This window comes from Rhinolophus sinicus, linkage group LG09, assembly GCF_036562045.2.
Source record: "Rhinolophus sinicus isolate RSC01 linkage group LG09, ASM3656204v1, whole genome shotgun sequence".
NCBI classification, from domain to species: Eukaryota; Metazoa; Chordata; class Mammalia; order Chiroptera; family Rhinolophidae; genus Rhinolophus; species Rhinolophus sinicus.
The window spans coordinates 66347474-66369877 of record NC_133758.1 but is presented as its reverse complement, the minus strand read 5'-3'; the positions used below and the strand labels follow the sequence as shown (position 1 = coordinate 66369877).

The 22404-nt window shown below is 37.6% G+C and overlaps 1 protein-coding gene across 31 annotated transcripts in view; it reads right to left on the bottom strand.

Moving 5' to 3' along the window:
- The window catches only part of NRCAM (neuronal cell adhesion molecule), a 299432-nt gene that overhangs the window by 10034 nt on the left and 266994 nt on the right, over window positions 1-22404 (bottom strand). For 10 of the 31 annotated variants that reach the window (XM_074340564.1, XM_074340545.1, XM_074340544.1 and 7 more), the window contains 8 exons: window positions 20566-20791; window positions 20065-20180; window positions 18399-18603; window positions 15897-16019; window positions 15101-15286; window positions 14037-14072; window positions 1250-1381; window positions 672-750 (listed from right to left, as the gene is read on the bottom strand). In XM_074340564.1, coding sequence (XP_074196665.1) covers window positions 672-750; window positions 1250-1381; window positions 14037-14072; window positions 15101-15286; window positions 15897-16019; window positions 18399-18603; window positions 20065-20180; window positions 20566-20791 — 1103 coding nt within the window. The remainder of the gene's footprint in view (window positions 1-671; window positions 751-1249; window positions 1382-14036; window positions 14073-15100; window positions 15287-15896; window positions 16020-18398; window positions 18604-20064; window positions 20181-20565; window positions 20792-22404) is intronic. The other 21 variants (XM_074340572.1, XM_074340574.1, XM_074340573.1 and 18 more) reach the window with 3 other exon arrangements.

Below are 22404 nucleotides of genomic sequence, written 5' to 3'. Positions count from 1 at the left end.
TGTTTAAAAGTCCCTCCCTTCCTCCTTCCCTCTCTTCCTTCTTTTGACTATTTAGCACTTAGGTTATGTTAAAATTTCTCCTAGATGATGGAACCAAACCAAGAATGTATTACCAAATTTCTGTGAGTGAACATCCTGCCTCCAGAGCGGTGATATTTCTTAATAATTAACAGCCTCTAAAACAAATTAGTCATCATTTCATGATTAATAGGCAGAGTTATAGGTATCTGTTTTGGAAAAACAAGTCTCAAATCCAAGACTTAAAAGAATAACACTGATTTTTCATAGCACTGTTTAGAAAATGACAGGTCTAGTTTGCTTTACAATGCAGGTTTGCAGGGTCTTTCATGGTTTTTTGAACTCTTATTGTACCACAGCAGCTTTGGGAGGTTGATCCATACAGCAAGGGGCTCTGGATAATATTACGGAGTGCAGGCCACTCCATCTCCAAACCTATGACTAAAATGGAAATTTGTTCTTTAAGAGAGTGAGAATATTTTAACTGTGAAGCATAATGTAAATATTTACACACGGAAGTGCTTCTAAGTGAATATTTGAGGAAATCTGAATCACCAGGCAGAGATGTCCCTGGCCGGGTTCTATTCTCGGGAAATGGAGTGTAGTGTCCCCAGGGCAGGGAGCTGAGATGTGCGGGAGAAGCAGACGCTCACCTGTATTCTCCAAAAGTGCCATCGTCTTCCTTCATGGGCTGGATTTCAGGGTCAGCATGGGCATCTTCTTTTTCTTTAACTATAAAAAGTTCAAAAGGACACTGTTCTCTATTGATCCCGTGCCTCCCTATTCAAAGTTTTAAGAGTGCACCCTTTTGAGATACACAGTGGCAGAAAATACTTCTATGAACCATGTAAGGAAGCAGTGCTGCACAGCATGACACCAAGACTCAGTTCATGCATTACCTCCTCTGGAGGACTTCATGTATCTTCCCCCTGCCTATCAGTCGTTGGTGTTATTTCAGCACCTATGAGTTACGTGGAGCCTAAGGAAGTGGAGTCACTAACATCTTCAGACAACAGATTAATTTACAACAGATTAATTAATTCCCCAAATGCCTTCTGACCCTTGAAAATGCTTAGGTTTCCATTGTATCAAAAAGATCAAAGATTATGTAAACAGAAAATCCCAATTTAAAGCTCTGGGAAGATATACTTATTGCAATCCACATGATTAACCTTCTGATTTCTTTTTACTTCAATGGATAATTATATAAGGCAATTTTAACCTTTCTTACCTGGATATTTACCACCCTTGTTTCTTCTGATGAAGCAAACGATCAGCAAAATTAAGATAAGGAGAGCGACAGCACACATTAGACCAATGAACCAGCCCTGAGTCGCGATGTCCACCTGTCGGCTTGCCATTGCTGGAAAACAAACCAGTGGTGTTGGTGGGAATGGGTTCAGGGGGAGATGAGAACCGTTGTCCTTGTATAAAAATTACCACAGTTCATGAGCTTTTCTGTATTTTACATGTGGCCCCAAATTGGAATCTGCCAGTTATTAATCAGGAGTTATATAAATACGTAACTTTGAAAAAATCTTCTTCATTAAAACAATTCAAATAGAGCAATCTGAATGCTAATATCACTAAATGCTAATAAACCCTGCTAAACATTGTGTCCAGTTATTTTAGTTATATAGTCTCAATAAAAACATAGTCCCAAACCAATTAACAAATTTAGTGTTTATAAGATAAATTGTTCCTTAAGTCCAATGATAAGAATATGACTGAATTGTAAACAGAACAGATTGTATACATCTAATGGAGTATCTTTCCTTTGAAGGAACCACTTTGGAGGCTAAAATATCATTGCAATGATGCTGTCATTTTTCAAAAGGTTTTGGAAATATGTTAAAAGAAAACTTTCCACCCAAGAAACTTGTCCATATCAGATTACCAGCCTTATTATTTTTATATCTCAATTTTCATCCAAAATATTACTTAGATTTGTTATTCATCTCATTTACAAGAGTTGGTTCTGAATAACTTTTGCAAATTTCTGAAAAATCCAATTTACTCTCAAAAGATCAATATTCAATATTTCTTAGGATCCATTCAAAAGACTTTGAAATATATTTTGATCAGTGGCATCACTATTAGAACAAGGGACCAGTTTAAAGAGAAAATACTCATTTACATGTATACATATTCTTTAAGTCTTCATCTGTTCTGTTTGAGTCAATAAATGTGAGGCCCCTTTTTCAATCAGTCAGTGTGCAAATCTCCTAAGAAAAACATAGAATAATTATCATTTCTAGTATTATTCAAAAGTGTCAATCAAATGGGACAAAGTGCAGCATCAATGACTATTCAGACATGCCCATGAGAATTTGTTTAAATAAACTGGTATGAATCTTTTTTTTTTTAAAGGCTTTTATTTTCTCTTTTTTGACCATAATCAAGATAAAAGATTTTCTTCTTTTGATTCATAAGCATGCCTATGCCATACTTTTAATTTGACTAAATTTCTTCTGAATATATTTAACGTTGTTGGGTTAGGTGTATGTGATCTCTGGATGCAGAAATAAGCATGGCTACCTGTATCCCAGGTTCTGATACATGTGCAAAAATAGCACTTCATTGCCTTCCCCTCCCTCCCCACAAAGTATAGGGAAAAAAATGAAATGCTTAAAATCAAGTGTGAAGAGAAATGTGAAAAATATGTGGATATGTGTTTAAGAAATAAAATGAGAAGGGCAATACATTATCTGGAATACAAACCAAATGCCAGCAGCCTTTCCCCAATAGTCCCTTGTGCTTCATTGGTTAGAGGGGTTCTGAGTTGTATCGTAAGTCGATACACTGAAGCCACACATGCACCGTAATCGTGATGATGATGATGATGAAGGTGCAGCCAGTCATAATGAGAGCTTACATACTGAAACTCGTACTGTGTGCTGGGAGCAAAGCCTCATTTAATCTTCACAACAACCCTTTGAGGTGAGCATGAAGAATAAATCCATGCCCAGAGAGGGGAAAGAACTTGCCCAGGAGCTGGATTCTGACCCAATCTGCCTGACGCCCAGGTACATGGTCGTAGTAGCCATTATGCTACAGCTATAATGCACTCCTGAAAACATGTCCAGACATCAGGTCTGTTGAAGGGTTTACATAGAATAAAATATTATAGGGACTTTCCATTCTGAGACAGGTGAAAATATTTTAAAAGTCCATCATTACGTACTCTTTGGCAATATAGTTCTGTCAATTCTCACATGGCCTTTGTGCGCTATTTCTTGAAAACAACCAAGAACCAACTGGTGTAAGTCTACTGAGCATTTGATAGAAGCTCAGTTCTTGTTTTTAGTATGCTTAATGGTTTACAGCTTTGCCATAAATACTGTCTGTGTTTACATTTTTTTCTCAAATTAAATGCAACTGATAAGGGCAAAATGCAATAAGATACTGAAAAACTAGCACTGATGTTGTCTTATAAAGATGGTGACTGTCAAAATTGAACTGTCCACTGGAAGCTTGCAACTACTATGCAAAAAGTGGAAATGTTTCTTTGACAGTTGATAAAGGAACATCCATACTGACTTTGAATTTTTACCTGTATGTCTAAAGAAAAAGGTATCAAATTATTTCACTACCCCATTATTTAAGATTAGGCAGATAGAATATTAACAGGTGAATGTGTGTGCATACACACACACATACAAAACACACACAAGTGCACTAGAGGTTAAAACAAAAATTATGTAAGTGAAAATAACTTCTATTGACTCCCCACCATCTAAGAAGAGATCTAAAGCCCAGAATGACTATAAAAGCTTCAAGTCTTCCCAAGAAACTCTAAAATCATCTTAACTACAGATGTATATACAAACCCAAGTCAAGGCCACCATTGTGCATCACACACACACACATACACAGAGTGAAGCCTGTGGGGCTTTTCTTGTTGAATCTGATTTTCAATGGGTGGGTATTAGTAGGATTGGGTGGAAGAGGGAACGAGGACTTCCAATTTATCTAAAACTTTTATAATAAAATTATATTCATATGCTACTTGAGTAATCCATAAAACAATAAATTAAGCAAGTAGACAAATATAAAAAATATGCAAAAAGTAAATAAGCCAGAAGGGGCAGCCAGTTTGCTCAGTGGTTAGAGCACAGTGCTCATAACACCAAGGTCGCCGGTTCGATTCCCACATGGGACAGTGAGCTGCACCCTCCCACACACAACTAGATTGAAAAAAAACAACTTGATTTGGAGCTGATGGGTCCTGGAAAAGCACACTGTTCCCTAATATTCCCCAATAAAAATTAAAAAAAAATAAGCCAGAAGAATGAAATTTGCTTTGTTTCCTGGAAATTAGTTTTAACAACTGTCTTCTGCTATCGCATTGCTTGTTGTCTCATGGATAGTCTGTGCTTTGGAGTAGTAGGTATCTAGGAAAATGCTCTTGAGTACTTAGAATAATAAAATAAACAAGGAAGAGACAGTGAGATAAATGGCTTATTTGTAGAAAAGCCATTGTATATAAAAATGTCCTGTTTCTTTAAAAATAGTTAGAAATAGAAAGGGGAAAAACTTTCCTTGGCCAAAGTTTGGAGGCAGCTGACAGGGCTCAGAAAAAACAAATCTGCTTTAAATCCTTTGTGATCAGAGAGAACAGACCAGGTAGTTGAGGGAAAGAGGTGAGAAAGCAAGGAGTCTTGTTTGATTTGTTTTTCAGTTTATGCCATAGGAAAAAATTAAGAAATACATCTTAAAGATCCAGACTACCAAGGCAGAGATGGTGTCATGTTAAGAAGATTCATGAGCCAAGCGTAGATAAAAGTTGAGTCTAGGTTACTAAAATTAGCATAACTCTCAGAGAAGTAGCTCATTGATGCAGAAAGTTAAAACATTGGCCAGAGTGGTATGCCTCCATGTCCAGTGCTGACATTCACATCTCACAACCTAGCGTGGAGGAGAGAAGCAAAAGCAGTAGAAGGCTTTCATTCGCACTGGAGTTCATCCAGAAGACCTACAGGATAGAGCAACGAAACTGGGAGAACAAGGGAGTTGGATTAACAACTCCTAGAGGTAATATGTTAACTAAGGTCACTAGGGTTTAATCAATATTTATTCTTTTTAATAGTTAAAGGTAACAGGTGACAATAACTGGTTGTGGCCTTGTCCTATTTCTCCATTGCTGGCACACAAGAATGGCCCACCCATTATGAGTGCTCACCTTGAACTACCTGTCAGCTGCAGCTGGAATTGTAGGTATAGCAACACTGAAGAAAATTTTTCTAAAGGGTTTGCCTTCTGTCCTATAAAAGGACAAAAAACAAACAAACAAACAAACAAAAAAACGCCGTACTTTGATTTTTGTGGGTGGAACCTAATTCTAGCTAGACCTTCAAGATGGGAGTGCACTGGAGCCATTAGGGGTCCATGATAGCTGGAAAGACTGAGCAGTCATTTCTGAGACCACCTGTTCCCCTCAGGTGTGGGCCTCTGTGACCTCGTAGGGGGGGTGTAATGAGAGCCTCTCCTCCAGTGTTGGAAGGCTAAGCCTCTAACCCCAGCTCTCCCACGTTCTAGCTGGGTGAAGGCAGGTACTCCCCCTCTCATTCCGTCATTGACATGATGCATAAGTGGGTAATAACACTGCCCACTTCATAGGATTGTTGTAAGGACTAAATGAGAAAAGCCATGAAAACCATTCGCCTGGTATAGATTAGAGCTGACAGAAGAAGTTAAGAACCATACGACTTCACTCATATGTAGGATGTAAAACTGACAGCAACGGATGAACAAGACAAACAAACAAACAAAACTCATAGACACAGACAACAATTTAGTGGTTACCAGAGGGTAAGAAGGGAGGGGGGATGGTAGATAAGGGTAAAGGGGTCAATATATATGGTGATGGAAGGAGAACTGACTCTGGGTAGTGAACACAGTGCAATACATAGATGATGTTTTATATAAATGTACACATGAAACCTATATAATTTTACTAACCAACCAATGTTACCCCAATAAATTTAATAAAAAAATAAAAATAAATGCTAGTGTCATTATTATTACTAGCATTCTAGCTGTAAATGGACAGATTGTCTACTTGAGCTTTCAGTATTTTGAAATGAAAACCTATCGGTAACAACAAACACGTTGTCACACTGAATTGATAGTCCTCTTTTAAGTTTAATACAGTATTTTCCTAGAACTCTGTACACAGTGGATAGGAAACTAGAAGGAACAGAATAACAGAAAAAATGTTTTTTTCTTTGTATATTATGATTTTAGCACATGAATAGTTTAAAATGTAGTTTAATAAGTTATCAACTACTACCTTTGGTTTCTATCTTTTTAAAAACCATTCATAATTGTATATTCTCTAAATTATAAGAAATGGATTTAAAAATCATAATGCTCGGGTAATAAAAGTCACACAAAAATATATTCTGCCTATGGGTTCTACAAGAAATGCAACATTTCCTCAAGAATGCATGAAATGACTGAACATAACTTGCATGTATGTATCACAAAATGGACACATACCACACAACGTTTCTTTAAATTTAAGTAAGCAGGGATTGTTTTCCATCTTGTGAATAAATGTGAATATTCTTGACTCTTACATGAACATTTTTCTTTATTTTAGAAACTTTAATGATTACTTATGTGTTTTGATAATGTTCAAATAACTAAAATATATACAGGCAAATATGGTATGATGATGAAATACATGAAATGAACAATTTCTTGTTGTATACAAATTTCATAACATTTACATCAGTCACCTCACCAAACTGCAGAGTTCTGCTGGGTTAATTGTTCATTTTGACATAAAATATTATGACTTTATCAAAGCATTTCAAAAATTCCATTCTAACTTCGAGGGAAAGTTTATACATGTAAATGATGTCAAAAATTGAATCACCTAACTAATGTAAGTTAAGAATCATATTTAGCTCGGTTTTTGTAATGGTTTTTGGCAATAATGTGATCAGAAGATGATTTGCTCAATTCTGCAATTCATTTGGTATAAAGCGCCAAAGACTATTAACACCCAAACTCCCAACTCAACTGCGCCCCATAGAAGACATTCATAGCCCCCTCCTCTGTCTCCATCTCCAACTAGAGTGCTTGGTGGGGGCTTCACCTCTGACAGGAGCCAGAAGTGGTGCTGTGTGCCTCCCCTGGGCTGGTCTCAGACACATCCTCTGAACTCAAAACCAGAGTCCCCCTCAGCACCGATCCGAACTTTGTATGCTGTTCCTGGTATTAAACCCTTTAACCCAAAGAAGCCCCGAGAACCATTTACAATTTCTTTCCTCCATTCTTCTTTGCCTATGGAAATTTTGCAAAAACAATAAATTGTAATATTTTAAGGGGCTAGAAGTCACTTAATGCTTCAAGAAAGGAAAATTCTTTATAAGCTAAAGACAAAATCTCGGATGTTTAGGTTTATCATTTTAGGTCATGTCAAATAAATCAATTGACTGGATATTCAGACTGCATATTAATTGTATATATTCCCATTGTATTAAATCTTCCTTTTTAATACCAAGGACACTTCTTTATCTGTACCTTGTCTTATAAAACTATTGGGTTTCTTTATTGATGTTTATAAAAAGAACTGTTACACATTAAAATAGTTTAAGTGAATTATGGAAAGAATTGGTTTTAGGACTCACAAGATGAATCTTTTGGTAAACTTAAATGCTTTCAAGTTTGTCCAAGATATAGATTCAACCTTTCCCGAGTACTGGTTTTCCTAAAAGAATAGTTATTTCTAAAAATATTTATTTGTATGATAAAAGCCTAAACAGAAGGTTGGACTACATTTAACGTTTTGTTACAAACATTCCTTGGCCACCCAGCTTACGTTCTGCAGAGAGCACTGGAAGGAGAGGCTCTGGGTTTTCCTAAACTGCTGGAAATTAAAGCTGCCCCATCTCCTGGTAGCAGTGGCCAGCATATAAGTGGAGGGCCTGACTTGGGAATACATTAAACACTGAAATAGAAGTGTTAATTTTCTGCAATTTCTGACAAAATTCTGTTGTGCAGTATTGGCAAAAGGACTCCTTTTATGTCAGTTTGCTTCTGCTACTGCAAGGTCTAATTTGAACAAACTCTTCTTTTTTCCCACTGTACTGACAAACATTATTACTCATGCTCACGTGTTGTGGGCATAGAACAGTTTCAAGTACCATAAATGAAAATAACATGCAGTGTAACTTATGTCCCTTGTTTTTAATAACAGGACAAAAAGAGATTCTTAGTTATGTAGGTTGATGGTTCACTATTCATTTTTTCAGATAAATCCGATTCATCTAATTGGATCAAGTTATTTTTCAAGATGATCCGTAGTAAATCCTTAAAAATGTTCTTAATCTTTTAAAATTTATCGCCGAAATTAAAAGCCAGTAATGAAGTTGTTTCTTACTGCCAGCTACCCCATATTCAACATAAAGGTTCACATACTCTGGTCCTTTGTACTCCCAACTAACATTGGCACAGGTCTTAGCAGCTGTAGCAGTAAGTTTGCTGATCCTGGGATTTACTGCTTGAAATCCATACACAATAGAAAAGTAAAACAAACAAACAATCAAATTGCAGCACCATGCACACAAATATAAAATGAGTTTCAGTACTCTGAAATTGTGCAAATACAATTAGACTAGAATTTACCGCTGAATGTAGGGTTTGCTCATACTTCACTTTCATAACAGGCAAGCTTTTCATTTATGAAACTACAGCATCAGGAAGTAAATCACTAATCAGAAATGATGATGCACAATGTTAAAAGTTATGAGTTCTATTATATGGGTCGTGAATAACGTGAACTGTAGTCCTTTAGATATAGTCTCAGGAAACATCAGAGTCTTCATTTACTGATCTATGGTGGGGTAAGGGGGCTGCTGAGCAATGCTGGGGGCAGAGGTCACAGGATGTCAGAAACTGCCAGGTGAAACCCAATACTCGGTGGTTGCTTTTCAGTTCTATTTGTCATGTCGATGTGGGGCTTTAAAGAATTTGTGTTGGGGTGAGAAAGATGCTCCTTGGAATAGTGGCTTTGATCTACCTCCCAAACTTCTTTAAGAATCTGCCTCTGGGGAGTTCAGGGACCCCGGGGGAGGAACACCTGCTGTGGAGAGTGGTGGATGGTTAGAGCCTGCTGGAAGAGAAGCTGCAAAAAGAATTGCCAAACACGCTTTTATCAGGAGTTATGAAAAAAGAAATAAAAGGAATAAGAGCTACTTCACTTGACGCATCCCAGAGGGCAAAATGATCTTACCTGCTAAGTGTTCATTGCACATCATGCTCTGAAAAGTCATAGTGTAAAATCTAAATAGCTTCTTAAAATAACTATATTAGGGCAATCATATGATGCTATATATTTGCTACTGAGTAAAGACGACAGCTAATGTCATTAAAAGATGTTATTTGGCTATCTGAGCCTGACAATTGCATCAGTAATAGCCTAAACTAAAAATTACATATTTACAGATATATTAACTTGGGTAGTTAAAAATTGTAAGGTCAATTTATTATTCCAGGGAAAACACCCTAGGACAGTAAGCCAGAAGGTTTACTCAGACTCTAAAATTAAATTCCAAATTATGTTATATAATTTAGAAGCTAAAGGCCTCTACTAAAACAAATATGATGAAGTAATATTTCTTAGGATCAAAAAGAGAAGTACATTTTAAAAATTAAATAATGTACTTGATCTCTGAGGTATGTGTATATTGTGTGCCCCTCTGTGAAGGGTGGGAAACAGCAGAGACCAAAAGTGGCTCCTGAATGATGTAGAGTCCTTCTATGGACTTAATCATTTATTTCAATTGTCTGAGATTTCCCACCTAAAGGAATAATGAGAGGAATATGAGCAATAAACAGAGACAGTAAATATGAACACGTGTGTAAAATACCAATGGCAAAAAACCTAGATAAAACATTAATTTTCTTTAACAAATTTTGGAATCTTGGAACTGAGGAATTTAGTCTTGGTGTAATTATGGAAGATGTTGGAGGCAGAACCATAGTGAGATACTTCCACCAGAAGCCAATTAGCTTATTCTTAAAGAGACCCAGAGAAGATAACAGAATTTCCTGAGGTTATGCTGTTTGGCCATGGTTACTAGAGAATTCTAACTCTGCACTGATCCACTTTCTCACTGAACAAATCCTCACTGAGCACCTGTGATATGCAGGCCATGTTTCCTGGCACGCACGTGTTTCATTTCTCAGCTGGGCTTTCTCGGCGGTCTGTCTCTGGTCTCTCTCCCTGCTGTCTTTCTTTGTAGATCACACCACTATAGTTACCACATGTTAGCTTCTAAACTCTGTGTCTGATCTCGTCATTTTCCTGTTTAAAATGTGGCTGGCTCACCTCTGTCTACAGGTAAAGACAAATTCCTTAGCCAGGGATGCATGACCATTAACGATCGTTCACATGGGGTTTCACCTATCTCTCCAGTCACATCTCAGATTCTCTTTTTCCATGCACTCCACCTTTCTGCCAAATGGGACTGCTGGGTATAACCCAACGTCCTGTGGGTTTTCAAACCCCATGCCTTGGCTTATTATCTTACCAAGAATTTACACACTCCTACCCCGGCTCATCTGCCAAAATTCTATTTGTCCTTCAAGGCCCAGTTCAATATTACTTTCTTTGTGAAGTTTTTCCTGATCCTGTTTGGCAAAGTAAATTGTTCACTCCCCTATGCTCATATAATATTTTGTTAAATTAATAGTTTGATATCTATTTTTAGTCTTTTTTGTATGTTGGTCTTACCTGACAGATTTTAAGCATATCCAAGCCAGGGTCTGGCTTACCATCTAGACACTCAGTGTATTAAAAAAGGCTGGTGCATTCTACAGGCCAGGTAGACATGAGCTGTTGAACCGATGGAACCTTCTATCATATACAGTCTTTTTTGTTTTGTTCAGGTCAAATAAAGTTGTGAACGTTAAACTTGATTGTTTTTTACTGGTTCTTTAGCTTTTCCTGATTCTTGACCTTACTGGTGGTACTGGGACCTGATCTGGTTATTTACACAGTGCGAGTCTGACCACAGACAGGATTCACAGCTCCGCAGCGCCCTCCTCTGCTCAGACCACAGGCAACCTCTAATCAGGTCAAGAACCAGGTTCAGTTCCCGACTTGTCATTTAGTTTCTCCCTGTTCCTATACCCACATCACAAAAGTGTTCTGATAACTGATCCCAAGGGCAAGAAAGTAAAAGCTATGGCTAAAGCCATGTCCGTCCATCAGCAATACTGAGACCAAAGCTCAAATCCATTATCTGCGTGTTTTTGGTTCATTTTTATAGATGCCTTCACAGATCTATTTCCTAGAATCCCAGACCCAAAACTATTTAAAAGGACACAGAAATTGAACAAATGCAGCCAAACAACTACAATTTTTACAAAGATACTAAAAACAAACAGGATATGGATCAAAATATATGACTCCTGAAGATCTCAGTATTTTCATACTCAAATTGAGGACAGTGGTAAGGAAAAAGGAAAGTATGGTATAACACAGCTAATTGAATTAGCCTGGCTTCTACTTTGTGGTTTAAATAATTCTTTTGTAATTATAAATTTGTAACTTTGGGTTTCATTAACATCTCCTAAAATCTGTAAGAAAATTTAAAAATGTAAACTCAGATGCATCTCTTTTCCCCTCTTCGATCAGAAGTGAATAAAAATCACTAGAGGCTGATGCTTCTATAGCTAAGGATATCACACGTTTCCTCTCAATGATTCATCTCTTATTTATTCATGTTGTTTTAAATTAAAATATAATACATATTATATAATATAATATATAAATATATAATACAAGTATATATAAAATATGTATATAATGCTTTATATATACTTGATATATATATACATATATATACATACATACTTGATACATATATGTATATAAATTTGGAAACATTGTGGAGCACTTTTATTTTTCTCCCCTGTAAACTCCACCTGGAGAAGAAAAATAAAGAAGAGGACAGAACTCATTCTTAGACTGAAAAAACAAATATTTTTAAGGAAGGAAAACCCAGCATAACCCATTGTTCTTGAGCAGCTTAAAGTCTCATCAGTAAAATGTCATCATTTTATGCAAGCAGTGTTTAATTTCTGGTGCATTGTTAAAAGAAACAATATAAAAATAAAGATAGATTGAGCTTTCTTTTAACATTTAAATATTATTTCTCTTATTTGAGATCCATCAAATTTCAATGCTGGGGGCTTCAAGAACTTTCTGAAACTCCATTTTTACTTCTCTCTATAATCAAGTAATTCACAATTCAATTTAGTAACATTAAATGATAAAACCTAAACAATTTTAATAAAGACTTTAATTAATTTAAATTAGCAGGTGATGTTTTTCCCCCAGTGCACTGCACGTCCTCTTCTAACATGACAAGTCAATGGCAAACTCAGACTCGTTCCCGGGAAGTGTTGTGGTCACACCATTTCCCTGCTACTGACTGCAGAGTGGCAGTGACACAGGGAAAGAGGCCAGGTTTTCTCTAGAATGCTTCCATGAAAGGTTACAAGGGGAACACGGCAATAAACTATTGTAAAACAACCAAGGATTTTAACTGATATCGAATTATCCTGAGAAACAAACATATATATATATAAAGATAGGTTTACATCTTTCTACAATATTGTGGAAACTTTGAATTTTTAGAACTTTGTTCTTTCAAGTCTAATAACACAAACATAACATTAAGATGGTTTAAAATGGCTACAGTTCTTATTCATTTACTCCAAAATCTACCTGATCTACATTTTATAGTTTACAAAGACTCTGAATATAAGCAGATTCCTAAGAAAATAGAACACATATATATCATATAGATATGATATATAGATAAGATATCTTTATCATATAGATATGATAGATATATCATATATCAAATAGTATATATGTGATATATATAGTGCCAAAAAATGTATGCACATTTTAAGAAAGGAAGAAACTGTATTAAAAATGGAATAATATATACCAACAAAAGATGAATACAAGTCATGTGTATACATTTTCTTGACCCCCCCCCATATATATATGTACATATATATCAGGCCTAAGCTCAGCAGATTTGAATAACTTAGGGCAAAGCACTTTTTTCTCTTGGTCTTTTTCTTTATTCCTATTTGTACTCATTTAGCCTGTCAAAGCCCAAGAAAAACCCTTGGCCAGGGGTACTGTACATGAATACAGTATCCTGTGGCAGGGACTCTGCTGTTCTCTAAAAAGCTAACAGATCAACCAAGAGCCAAGGGTCAAAGATTGGGTGATCTTTGGGATTGCCTCAGGTGGAAGACATATTACACCTTATCCAAGTATCATTTTCTCAGCAAATCTTCTCACTCAGAGAGCTGTGAGAAACAAAGGAGAACAAAAGGAACCCACTGTGATAGCTACTACCCAGGAGGAGGAGACTGGCAGTTTGGCGAAGACAGGATGAGTAGACACAACTGACGAGAGCGTGCAGGCGGACTGGAAGCCTTGCTCATGGGGGATCCTGCTGGGGAGATTTGAGTCCCGGGCCAGTTAGAGGGCAGTGCGAATCTGCAGTTTCCAGTGGACAGTGTTGTGTGATGTCAGCAAAGTGTACACTGTGTCTATTGAGGAGTACAGCTAAACCAGCAGAACGGAAAGCTCAGCGGATCTGATTTGTAGGCTGTTTTCATCACAGGACTAATATTTCTGAACCTTTAATATGTGGTATGGCCATAGAGAGGATCTGTGACAAATCCACAGTCTGGTCCTGTCTGATCCAGCCACAGTCATATAATTAAAAGCTAAGATCAGGATTTGTTCCATGGATAAGTCTTGAGAAAAAGTCTTATAAGAATTCAATGTGTGGCTTTCTATTTGTAAAACCAGACTAGATATTAATTTTAAAGCCAAGATTTTTCAAGATCTTCTTTATTTTGGTGTTTCAAAGCTCATTTTATTTTGTGTTTTAACCCATGCTGCACTTCCCCACGTTAACATTGCAAATTTCACACAGGTATCAAGTCATGCAGATGAATTAGGTTACCTTTGCCTGCACCTACATCAGGTGGAAGAATACCAGCTTTAATGAAGGGAAACAGAAATAGGACACTATATAGTTAGATGTAACACACCCATGAGCATGTAAAGCTACATAAAAACACTTATTAAAATGCTAAAGCATGCAAGAAGAATGACGTATACCATATCAGGTACAGGGGACAAAGATATGTTAGTGTCCCCAAACTTACCCAGTAATCAAATCTGCACATTACTTAAGGTACTTTATTCACACTTGCCTATTATGTACAAAGGCTGAGGATATTTCAAACCAATTTTGGGGTAGAAATGTCAATTTCTTATGCTATGGAAAATAACCAAATATCCTTAAGCAATGCTACAGTTTAGAGACATGCAAAAGCAAAATCTTTTACAATACTTTTGATCATTTCACTGAATCTAAAGCTTTTCAAAATAATTTTTAAAAGTATGAAAAGAAGTGTTAATTTTTTTCTACATACTTTAATGGGGCTATTTTGCTATCTCTGTACCAGATGGCATACCAAATTATGAAATCCCATGCCCAAACACAAAATAAGTGCATGATTTAATAACTGTTTTAATTTTGTTGCTAGAAAACCTAAATCAGTATGTGGACTAGCAAATTATTTTCTGGTGAATCAAGACTAGAGCTAGATTTAGATATATTTATTTGTATATATGTATGTGTGTGCATCTATATGTGTATTACATGTATACGAATATGTATGTGTATATGTGTGTGTATGTATATATGTAAAGTTGTAGACAGGAAAAAAACATTGTCTTGAAATTCGAATTTAAGTGTGGTAAAATATAATTTCCCACTCTCACATCAGTGTTTTAATTTAAGTTTAAAAATTTTTATGGACTTGGAAAACAAATATCAACCTTATTCTAAAATGAACGAAATAACTGATTTTATATCTATCAGAATGAGGAATGACAAATAAGTGTTTGTATTAATTGGGGAAGATGGATACTCTATGGTAAGAAGGACAGAGAAAGCATAAATTTAAGTTAAAGATGTTTGTTTCATAAGACTTATAGTTTTGTGGATTTTATACATACCCATCTTACCTTCATCCACAGTTGTCACTGCTTCTTCTGTTATTTGACTTCCTGATCCTGCTGAAGTTTGTGCATAGAAATAAAACTTATACCGAGTGCTGAAATTTAAATTTTTTAAAGTCCATCGTGTCTTGTTGGCAGGAATTTTCAAATCTATCAGAGGGCCTAATTCATGGGTGCTGTTAACTGTCAAGAAGAAACAACAAACAAGTGCATTCCCCATTAATTGCTATAGGATATTATTATAAATAAATGGTGTCCACCCAAATTACCAGATTTGGATTACATTGACTTTTGTAACCCTACTCACTTTTTGCCTGACATAACTGATAACCTCTTATAGCTCCTATACTATGGCATACCAAGGGGAAGTATATTCTCCATTGGCTTCTAAGCTAGAGGAATTTTATAGTTGAATCACAACAGCATTTCTTATCTCTGTGCTTTCGCAGGTGGAATCATGTATTGTTAAATAACCCAACCTCATCTTCGGAGGCCTTGTGCCAAAGGAACCCCTCTCACTATTTTCTAGTTATAGAAAACATCTACCTAATCCAACGATAGCACCCACCTACACCCCATACTCCTATACAGATTATTATACAGAATACTTAATTTTCAATAGCATATGTCATTTTTCTTTAAAAAGTATGATTTGAAGTTCCTTTAGGAATAACACTTGAACATATACGTATATATTCTACAGCTATGAAGAAATAACCAGTTTGTATTTTAAGACAACATTTTTTTTCCTTTTAAAGTGATATTTTCCCTTTCTTTTCTCCCAATAACTTACTTGGCTGGTATTTTAAGGTGTACTCAGTCAAAATGCCATTCGGGTGTCTCGGTGGGTCCCATTCCAAAGTAAGGGAGTCTAGTGTTGGATTGACAATCTTTAAAGCAGATGGGGCACTGGGGACTTATAATGAGAACACAGAGTCAATAAAAAGGGTTTTGAATGTTTCAAAATATATTAAAATAACACATTTCACCATGTTCACATAATTCTTCAAGATTTTTGTTTTTAGTAACACATTCTTGTTCCTAACTCAGCTGAAAATACATGAATAGAAACCTGTCACAGGTATCCGTTTAGCTATTCTCTTCCTCTTTCTCACCATTTCCATTTAGATTTATTAAAACTATCCTCTCAAAATACATAAAGACTTTGCTTTGGACCCAAAGCAATGTTTTAAAAAGAGACTGCTTAATTTGTTTCATGAATGATGTCTTAATAAAAGCAAACTAGTGACTAAGGGAAATTATTCTCACCAGACCTTGGGGTAGAAACAGCTGTGTTCTGGGCTATTAAGGGCTGTTTTCTGCATCAAACCAGGTTGTCTCCAAACAGTCAAATCACCCTCCCTGCTGGGCTCTGGGCATGAGCCAGCCTCCCAGGTGCACAGCAGTTCTCTTCGGAGAGCTGACAGATGCCCGGAACCTTGTGGTGACTGACAAAAGCCCTGGTGTTGGCAAAGCCCTGTCTCTGGAAAGGCCTGCAGGGCGTCAGGTTCTCTATGGCAGAGGCTGGCAAATGACCAGAGGGAGGAGACACGCCTGGGATGCTTTGATGCACGCCTTCAAGAGGATGGATGGTGTCAGCTCTCCCTCATGATCCTTACCTCCTCTAGTCACCTACCGTATTCCCAAGACCCATTCATGGCACCCCTGTCCCTTCTGTCACTCTAGCCAGAAACCAGGGAGTTGACTTACATTTCTCCCTCTGCCTCAGTTCCACCATCTCTGGGGACACGAAGTCCTGTCAGTCCACCTTATTCGTCTCAACTGTGCCTAGTTCCTTCTCTTCCCTCTGCTACCCCTCCCCCCCAGCCTTTAGGCCCTCAGTGGCCTTCGCCTGGGCCTAGAACAGTCCCGGCACATAGTTCCAAGCTTCCCCAAACCCATAAGAGGTTCCTAACTTTTGGAGACCACAGACCCCTTTGAGAATCTATGGCAGCCATAAACTTTTCCAAGAAAAACACATACATTTTGCATACAAGAACAGGGGTTTCATGGAGCTCCTTGAACCCCTTCTCTGACCCCCTGTGAGACCACAGTCTCAAGGCTAAGAGCCTCTGGCTTACAGGTTAACATCCAGAGCATTTAAGACCATCCATGAGGTGGGTTCTCCCCAGCTGACCTTCTTCTTTTTTCTCACTATTCTAAGCTACACTACTTGTAGTTTCCTGAAAGAGCTATGCTGTTTCATACCTTTGTGTCTTTGAACATGCCCCTTCCTCTCTTCTTTTTCCTTTAATTCCCTGCTCATCTCTTCTATGACATTTTTCCCTGACCCATCTCAAGGACAGTGTGGGGTCTCACTAGGGAAAGCCTTGAGTGGAAAGGTCCCTTAACCGCTAAGGAGCAATGAGACTGAGGAACAGAATTGTAATGAGATGGGAGACGGGAGCTGGGACACAGGATGACTCTCAGAGGCCATGGGGCAGCCGCCACTGTAATGAGCCCTTCAACCAGGAGACAGGACAGGGTTTGTCTGTGAACTGCTTTCATCGAAAGACCAAATGAAACCATAGAAGTGTTCCGGCTCATTTTCAATCCTGGCTTGAGGCAAGATTCAAAACAGGTAAGGACCATTTCTGGTGCCTCTGCAAATCCCTATCTTTCTTTCTGTCGACCCCTCTCTCCCTCATCCCTAGGCTGCCATGTGCCCACACTCCTCCTGCCCCCACTTTCACATCAGTGCATAGTTGGGCCTCCCTACCTCTTCCCAGGCAGTGGCCCATACTTGCAATGACTTTCTAGTTCTCTTCCTAACCCATTTGTCAAGGCTTCCAACCATCTAACTCAATTCATCTTTAGTATAAATTATGAAGGTGGTGTGCACTGAGAAAGAAGGAAACCACGACTTATAGAGTGATTTTCTCTTCCAGATGTTTTTCTTACAGTTTCACATTTAGTTCTCACATTTTTCAGAGGTGGTAATTGAGACTTATATATTGAGACTTCAGAAGTTATATAACTTGTTTCAGGTCAGGAAGTTAATGACTCAAATAAACATCAAATTAGCAAGGTTTCTGACAGGGTTAATACGTGTGAAGAAAAACTTTGAGTCGAGAGAGGGGACTTTTGGGCAGCATTTTGTGATTCGAAGCTTTCCACACTCCCTCGGGCCACATATGAGCTGACACCTGGCTAGCTTTGTGGGTGCTGTGTCCCTCTCTGGGGAAATCACATTTGGCTACCAGAATATACTTGATTTGGGGGCTCGGCTGTCATGCAAAGCCTCTCAGCATGTGCCATGTGCTGTTAGGATCTCAGGGACACGTCCACCCCGTACCTCCTTCTGGAGTGTTAAAGTCTTTGTCGGGGCTGGCGGGGCCCTCCCCTTTCCCATTGACCACGCGGACGTTCAGCATGTAGTGGCTGAAGGGCTCCAGCCCGGGCAACATGCCGTGGGTCTTGCTGCCCTGGAAAATGAGGATCTTTTTCTCCATATGGCGTCTGTTTCTTTTTGATGAACTCTGTGCCTTCCAATAATAAATCTGAAGCAGCAAGAACAAAAGTCAGGGATGTATAAGGAAGCAAACAAGATCAAAGTTTTATGTTTCTTTCCCCTTCAGAAAATTCTCTGGGTGTGTTTTAGAAGATTACTGACAAAACTGATTGATATTGATTCTGAGGCAAGAAACTATTTAGGGGGTGGCCGGTCAGCTCAGTTAGAGCGTGGTGCTGATAACACCAAGGTTGCCGGTTCGATCCCCGCATGGGCCACTGTGAGCTGTGCCCGCCTTAAAAAAAGAAGTATATAGAAGTCCACAGGAAAATTAATTTAAGAATAATGAGGGACATTAAATTATGAGGAAGATTAAATTAAGAATAGGTGATGAAGCTGGACTATACTATTTTGTTGGAAGAGCATAATTGAAATAAATGCAACAGCATGACACCCATACAGTTCTCTCTAAAAGACAATAGAAAGATTTAAGTGTCTTATATAAAATATTCTAAAAATAAAAATTACTGGCCAATATTTACATACTTTTTCAGAGTTAATACAACTTCGTGAACAATATATCATTTTGTTTAATCCTAAAAACCACAGTGAAGTTTTTATTATTATTATTCCTGTCGTATAGACAAGCCTCTGGGTTACCACGTGACTTGCCCAAAGCCACGGGGCAATCAAGGGCCTCAATGGACCCTCTACTCCAATTTCTCATTAAGTCACACTGCATCACTTAATGAAAAGTTAGTTTTTTTGCATTACATTGTAGTGTTGATTACAAAGTGTTGATTAACTTTGGTTAAAAATCCAGAATAGTTGTTTATTAAGTCCTCTTAAATTCTTCTTAGGAGTTTAAAGGCATTTTCAAAAGGAGTCAACATGTGTACAGAATCTGGCAGTGATAGAGGAAAAAACAAAATTGAACATGATGCAGTGCAAGAAGTGATCTCTAGGGGTCAGAGTTAACAAATCAAAGCAGTGACTTTCTCTGGGTTTAAAAACAGTTCTTTCACCCACAGCCTATCAATCAAAAATCTCCATAAACAGGTCTTTCTGTGCTTCCCAAGAACAAAGACAATTGACGTTCAGAAGAATGACCCAGTCGGGACTATATGATCTTAAAGTATAATCTGAATTATTAAAAAGTTTACTTTTTTTTCAGGATAATTTGTGTATTCAACACGTGTGGTTAGTATTGCTTTAAAGGTGTATTTTGTTATATCCTTAGTTCTTTAAATATTAGTTTTCTCCATTTTGTTAATTGTTTATTTGGCAAAATGTTAGATTATCTGTGGGAAAATGGAGAAAACATTTTTTTTCTCACTTTGGATGCAGTGAGATTTCGATTCAGCTCTAGCTGGGGTTGTTTAGATGTGGCCTGCACAAGGCGATAAACAAGATGAACTCTCAAGGTCTACTCCGACCAAGAGAAGTGCATCTGGCATTCACTGACAGCCCGTTCTTAAGGGAAGAACAGGACAGGTGCCGCTTCACTTGCCCGATAGCCTTGCAGGTGTCCTCGGATGCTTTTCAGAGGTACCGGGTCCCAGTGCACCTCAGCTAAGGTACCGTTCAGCACGTTCACATGCACGTTCCTGGGAGCCACCATTGGGACTAGGGAGAGATGGAGAAAGCGGGGCAGAAGTGTCCATGTTATTTTGAATTTCATGCAAAAGAATGTCACTGTCCAATAATTTTGGCTCATTTGAACATGCCTCAGCCCTACTCTATGAATGATCCAAGACTGAGAATAGATTTTTGGTATTTGTTCTTTTGACTTTGTAAGAATAACATATCTTTTTAAAAGTAGCAAAGCAACCTATAACATTCTGAACCTATTTTCTACATAACAGGCTGTTTAAATTCAGGAATGTTGAACAAAATAATTGCTACCTCTCTTCCTCCCAATCTAAGTACCTCTGGAAATGGACTTGGCTTACACCTTGGTGCATCTATTTTGCTGGGAAAAGGTATAAATGAAACCGCCTCAGCCACTTACGGTCTTCTCCAGAATGCCCCATGACTGCAGCTGGCTCGGGAGCAAACCCCACGTCGTTCAGGGCCTGAACTTTTATCAGGTATGGAACAAAGGTTGGCGTGCCGGACACAATGTATTTGGATACGTTTGCCACGACCACAGATGTCCATTCATCATCACCATCTTTCTGGCGCCAACTCACTTTGTACTGAAGGCCTGGCCCATTAGACTCGAAACCATTCAAAGGCTACAAGAAAAGCCAAACAAATGGAGCTTATAAAACAGATTGATTGCACAATCCTTTACTGGAACAGCAAAACCAATTCCCAGACTTAAAGTGAGCACTGAAACACTAAAATACAAGCTTTTAACATAGTCTCCAGGGACCTTTATCTTGCTTTCATTTTTGATGAGATTCAAAGCTTGTTTGGGGTCAACATTTCAAAGGTTGTTAGTTTCTATCTTGAAGTAGTAAATACCACATAAGCCTCTCAAACTCTGGCTCCACAGTCAAGAGCAAGTGACTTAAAACAATCAGTGATATAGGTTCCTTTATATATTCCTGTTTGTGTGACAGTACATCATTCTCTGTTTTATTTGAGACTGAAACTTGTGAACTGCTTCTTTCTTTATTAAAAAAAAAGGTTGGCTTGCTATTCTATCCTGCTTGTACATGTACCATGTTTCCCCGAAAATAAGATCTAGCCGACAATCAGTTCTAATGGGTCTTTTGGAGCAAAAATTAATATAAAACCCGGTATTATATTAAATTATATTATACCAGGTTTTATAGTAAAATAAGACTGGGTCTTATATTAATTTTTGCTCCAAAAGACACATTGGAACTGACTGTACAGCTAGGTCTTATTTTCAGGGAAACACGATATGCATGTATATAAGTCTGTACAAATATGTATGCATATAAGTATGCATGAATGGATCTATCTAAAATAAGTTTTAAAATTACACAAGTAAATACATGTTAGTTTTCTAAGTCCAGGAAATACAGGTAAGCGAAGAAAGAAAGAAAGAGAAAGAAAGAGAGAAAGAGAGAAAGGGAGAAAGGGAGAAAGGGAGAAAGGGAGAAAGGGAGAAAGAGAGAAAGAGAGAAAGAGAGAAAGAGAGAAAGAGAGAAAGAGAGAAAGAGAGAAAGAAAGAAAGAAAGAAAGAAAGAAAGAAAGAAAGGAAGGAAGGAAGAAAGAAAAGAAAGAAGGAAAGAAGGAAAGAAGGAAAGAAGGAAAGAAAGAAAAAGAAAGAAAGAAAGAAAGAAAGAAAGAAAGAAAGAAAGAAAGAAAGAAAGAAAGAAAGAAAGAAAGAAAGAAAGAAAGAAAGAAAACAGAAGAAGCTGATTACTGGGAATAACTTGGTGTGTCTTCTATACGGTTCCTATAATGATGATAATATAAGCTAGCATTTATTGAGCACATACATGTTCTAGGTACTGTTCTAGGCCTTACAGATAGTAACTCCTTTAATCTTATGAGGTTGGTTCTATTATTATTCCAAACACATCATGGAGATGTTAAACAACTGGCTTAAAGTCACACAGTTGGTAGGTGGCAAAGCTGGGATTTGCACTCATTCATTTTGGCTCTAAGGATCAAGATTTAACTACTACAAAACACTGTCTTTTCTTTTTTTAAGTGTGTTTTTCCAGGACTCATCAGCTCCAAGTCAAGTAGTTGTTTCAATCAAACTGTGGAGGGCGCAGCTCACAGTGGCCCACGTGGGGATCAAACCAGTGACCTTGTTGTTAAGAGCACCACGCTCAAACCAACTGAGTTAACCAGCCGCCCCAACACTGTCTTTTAAATAAAGACATACAATATATATTTTCTCCCAAAATGGGTAAAATTGGAT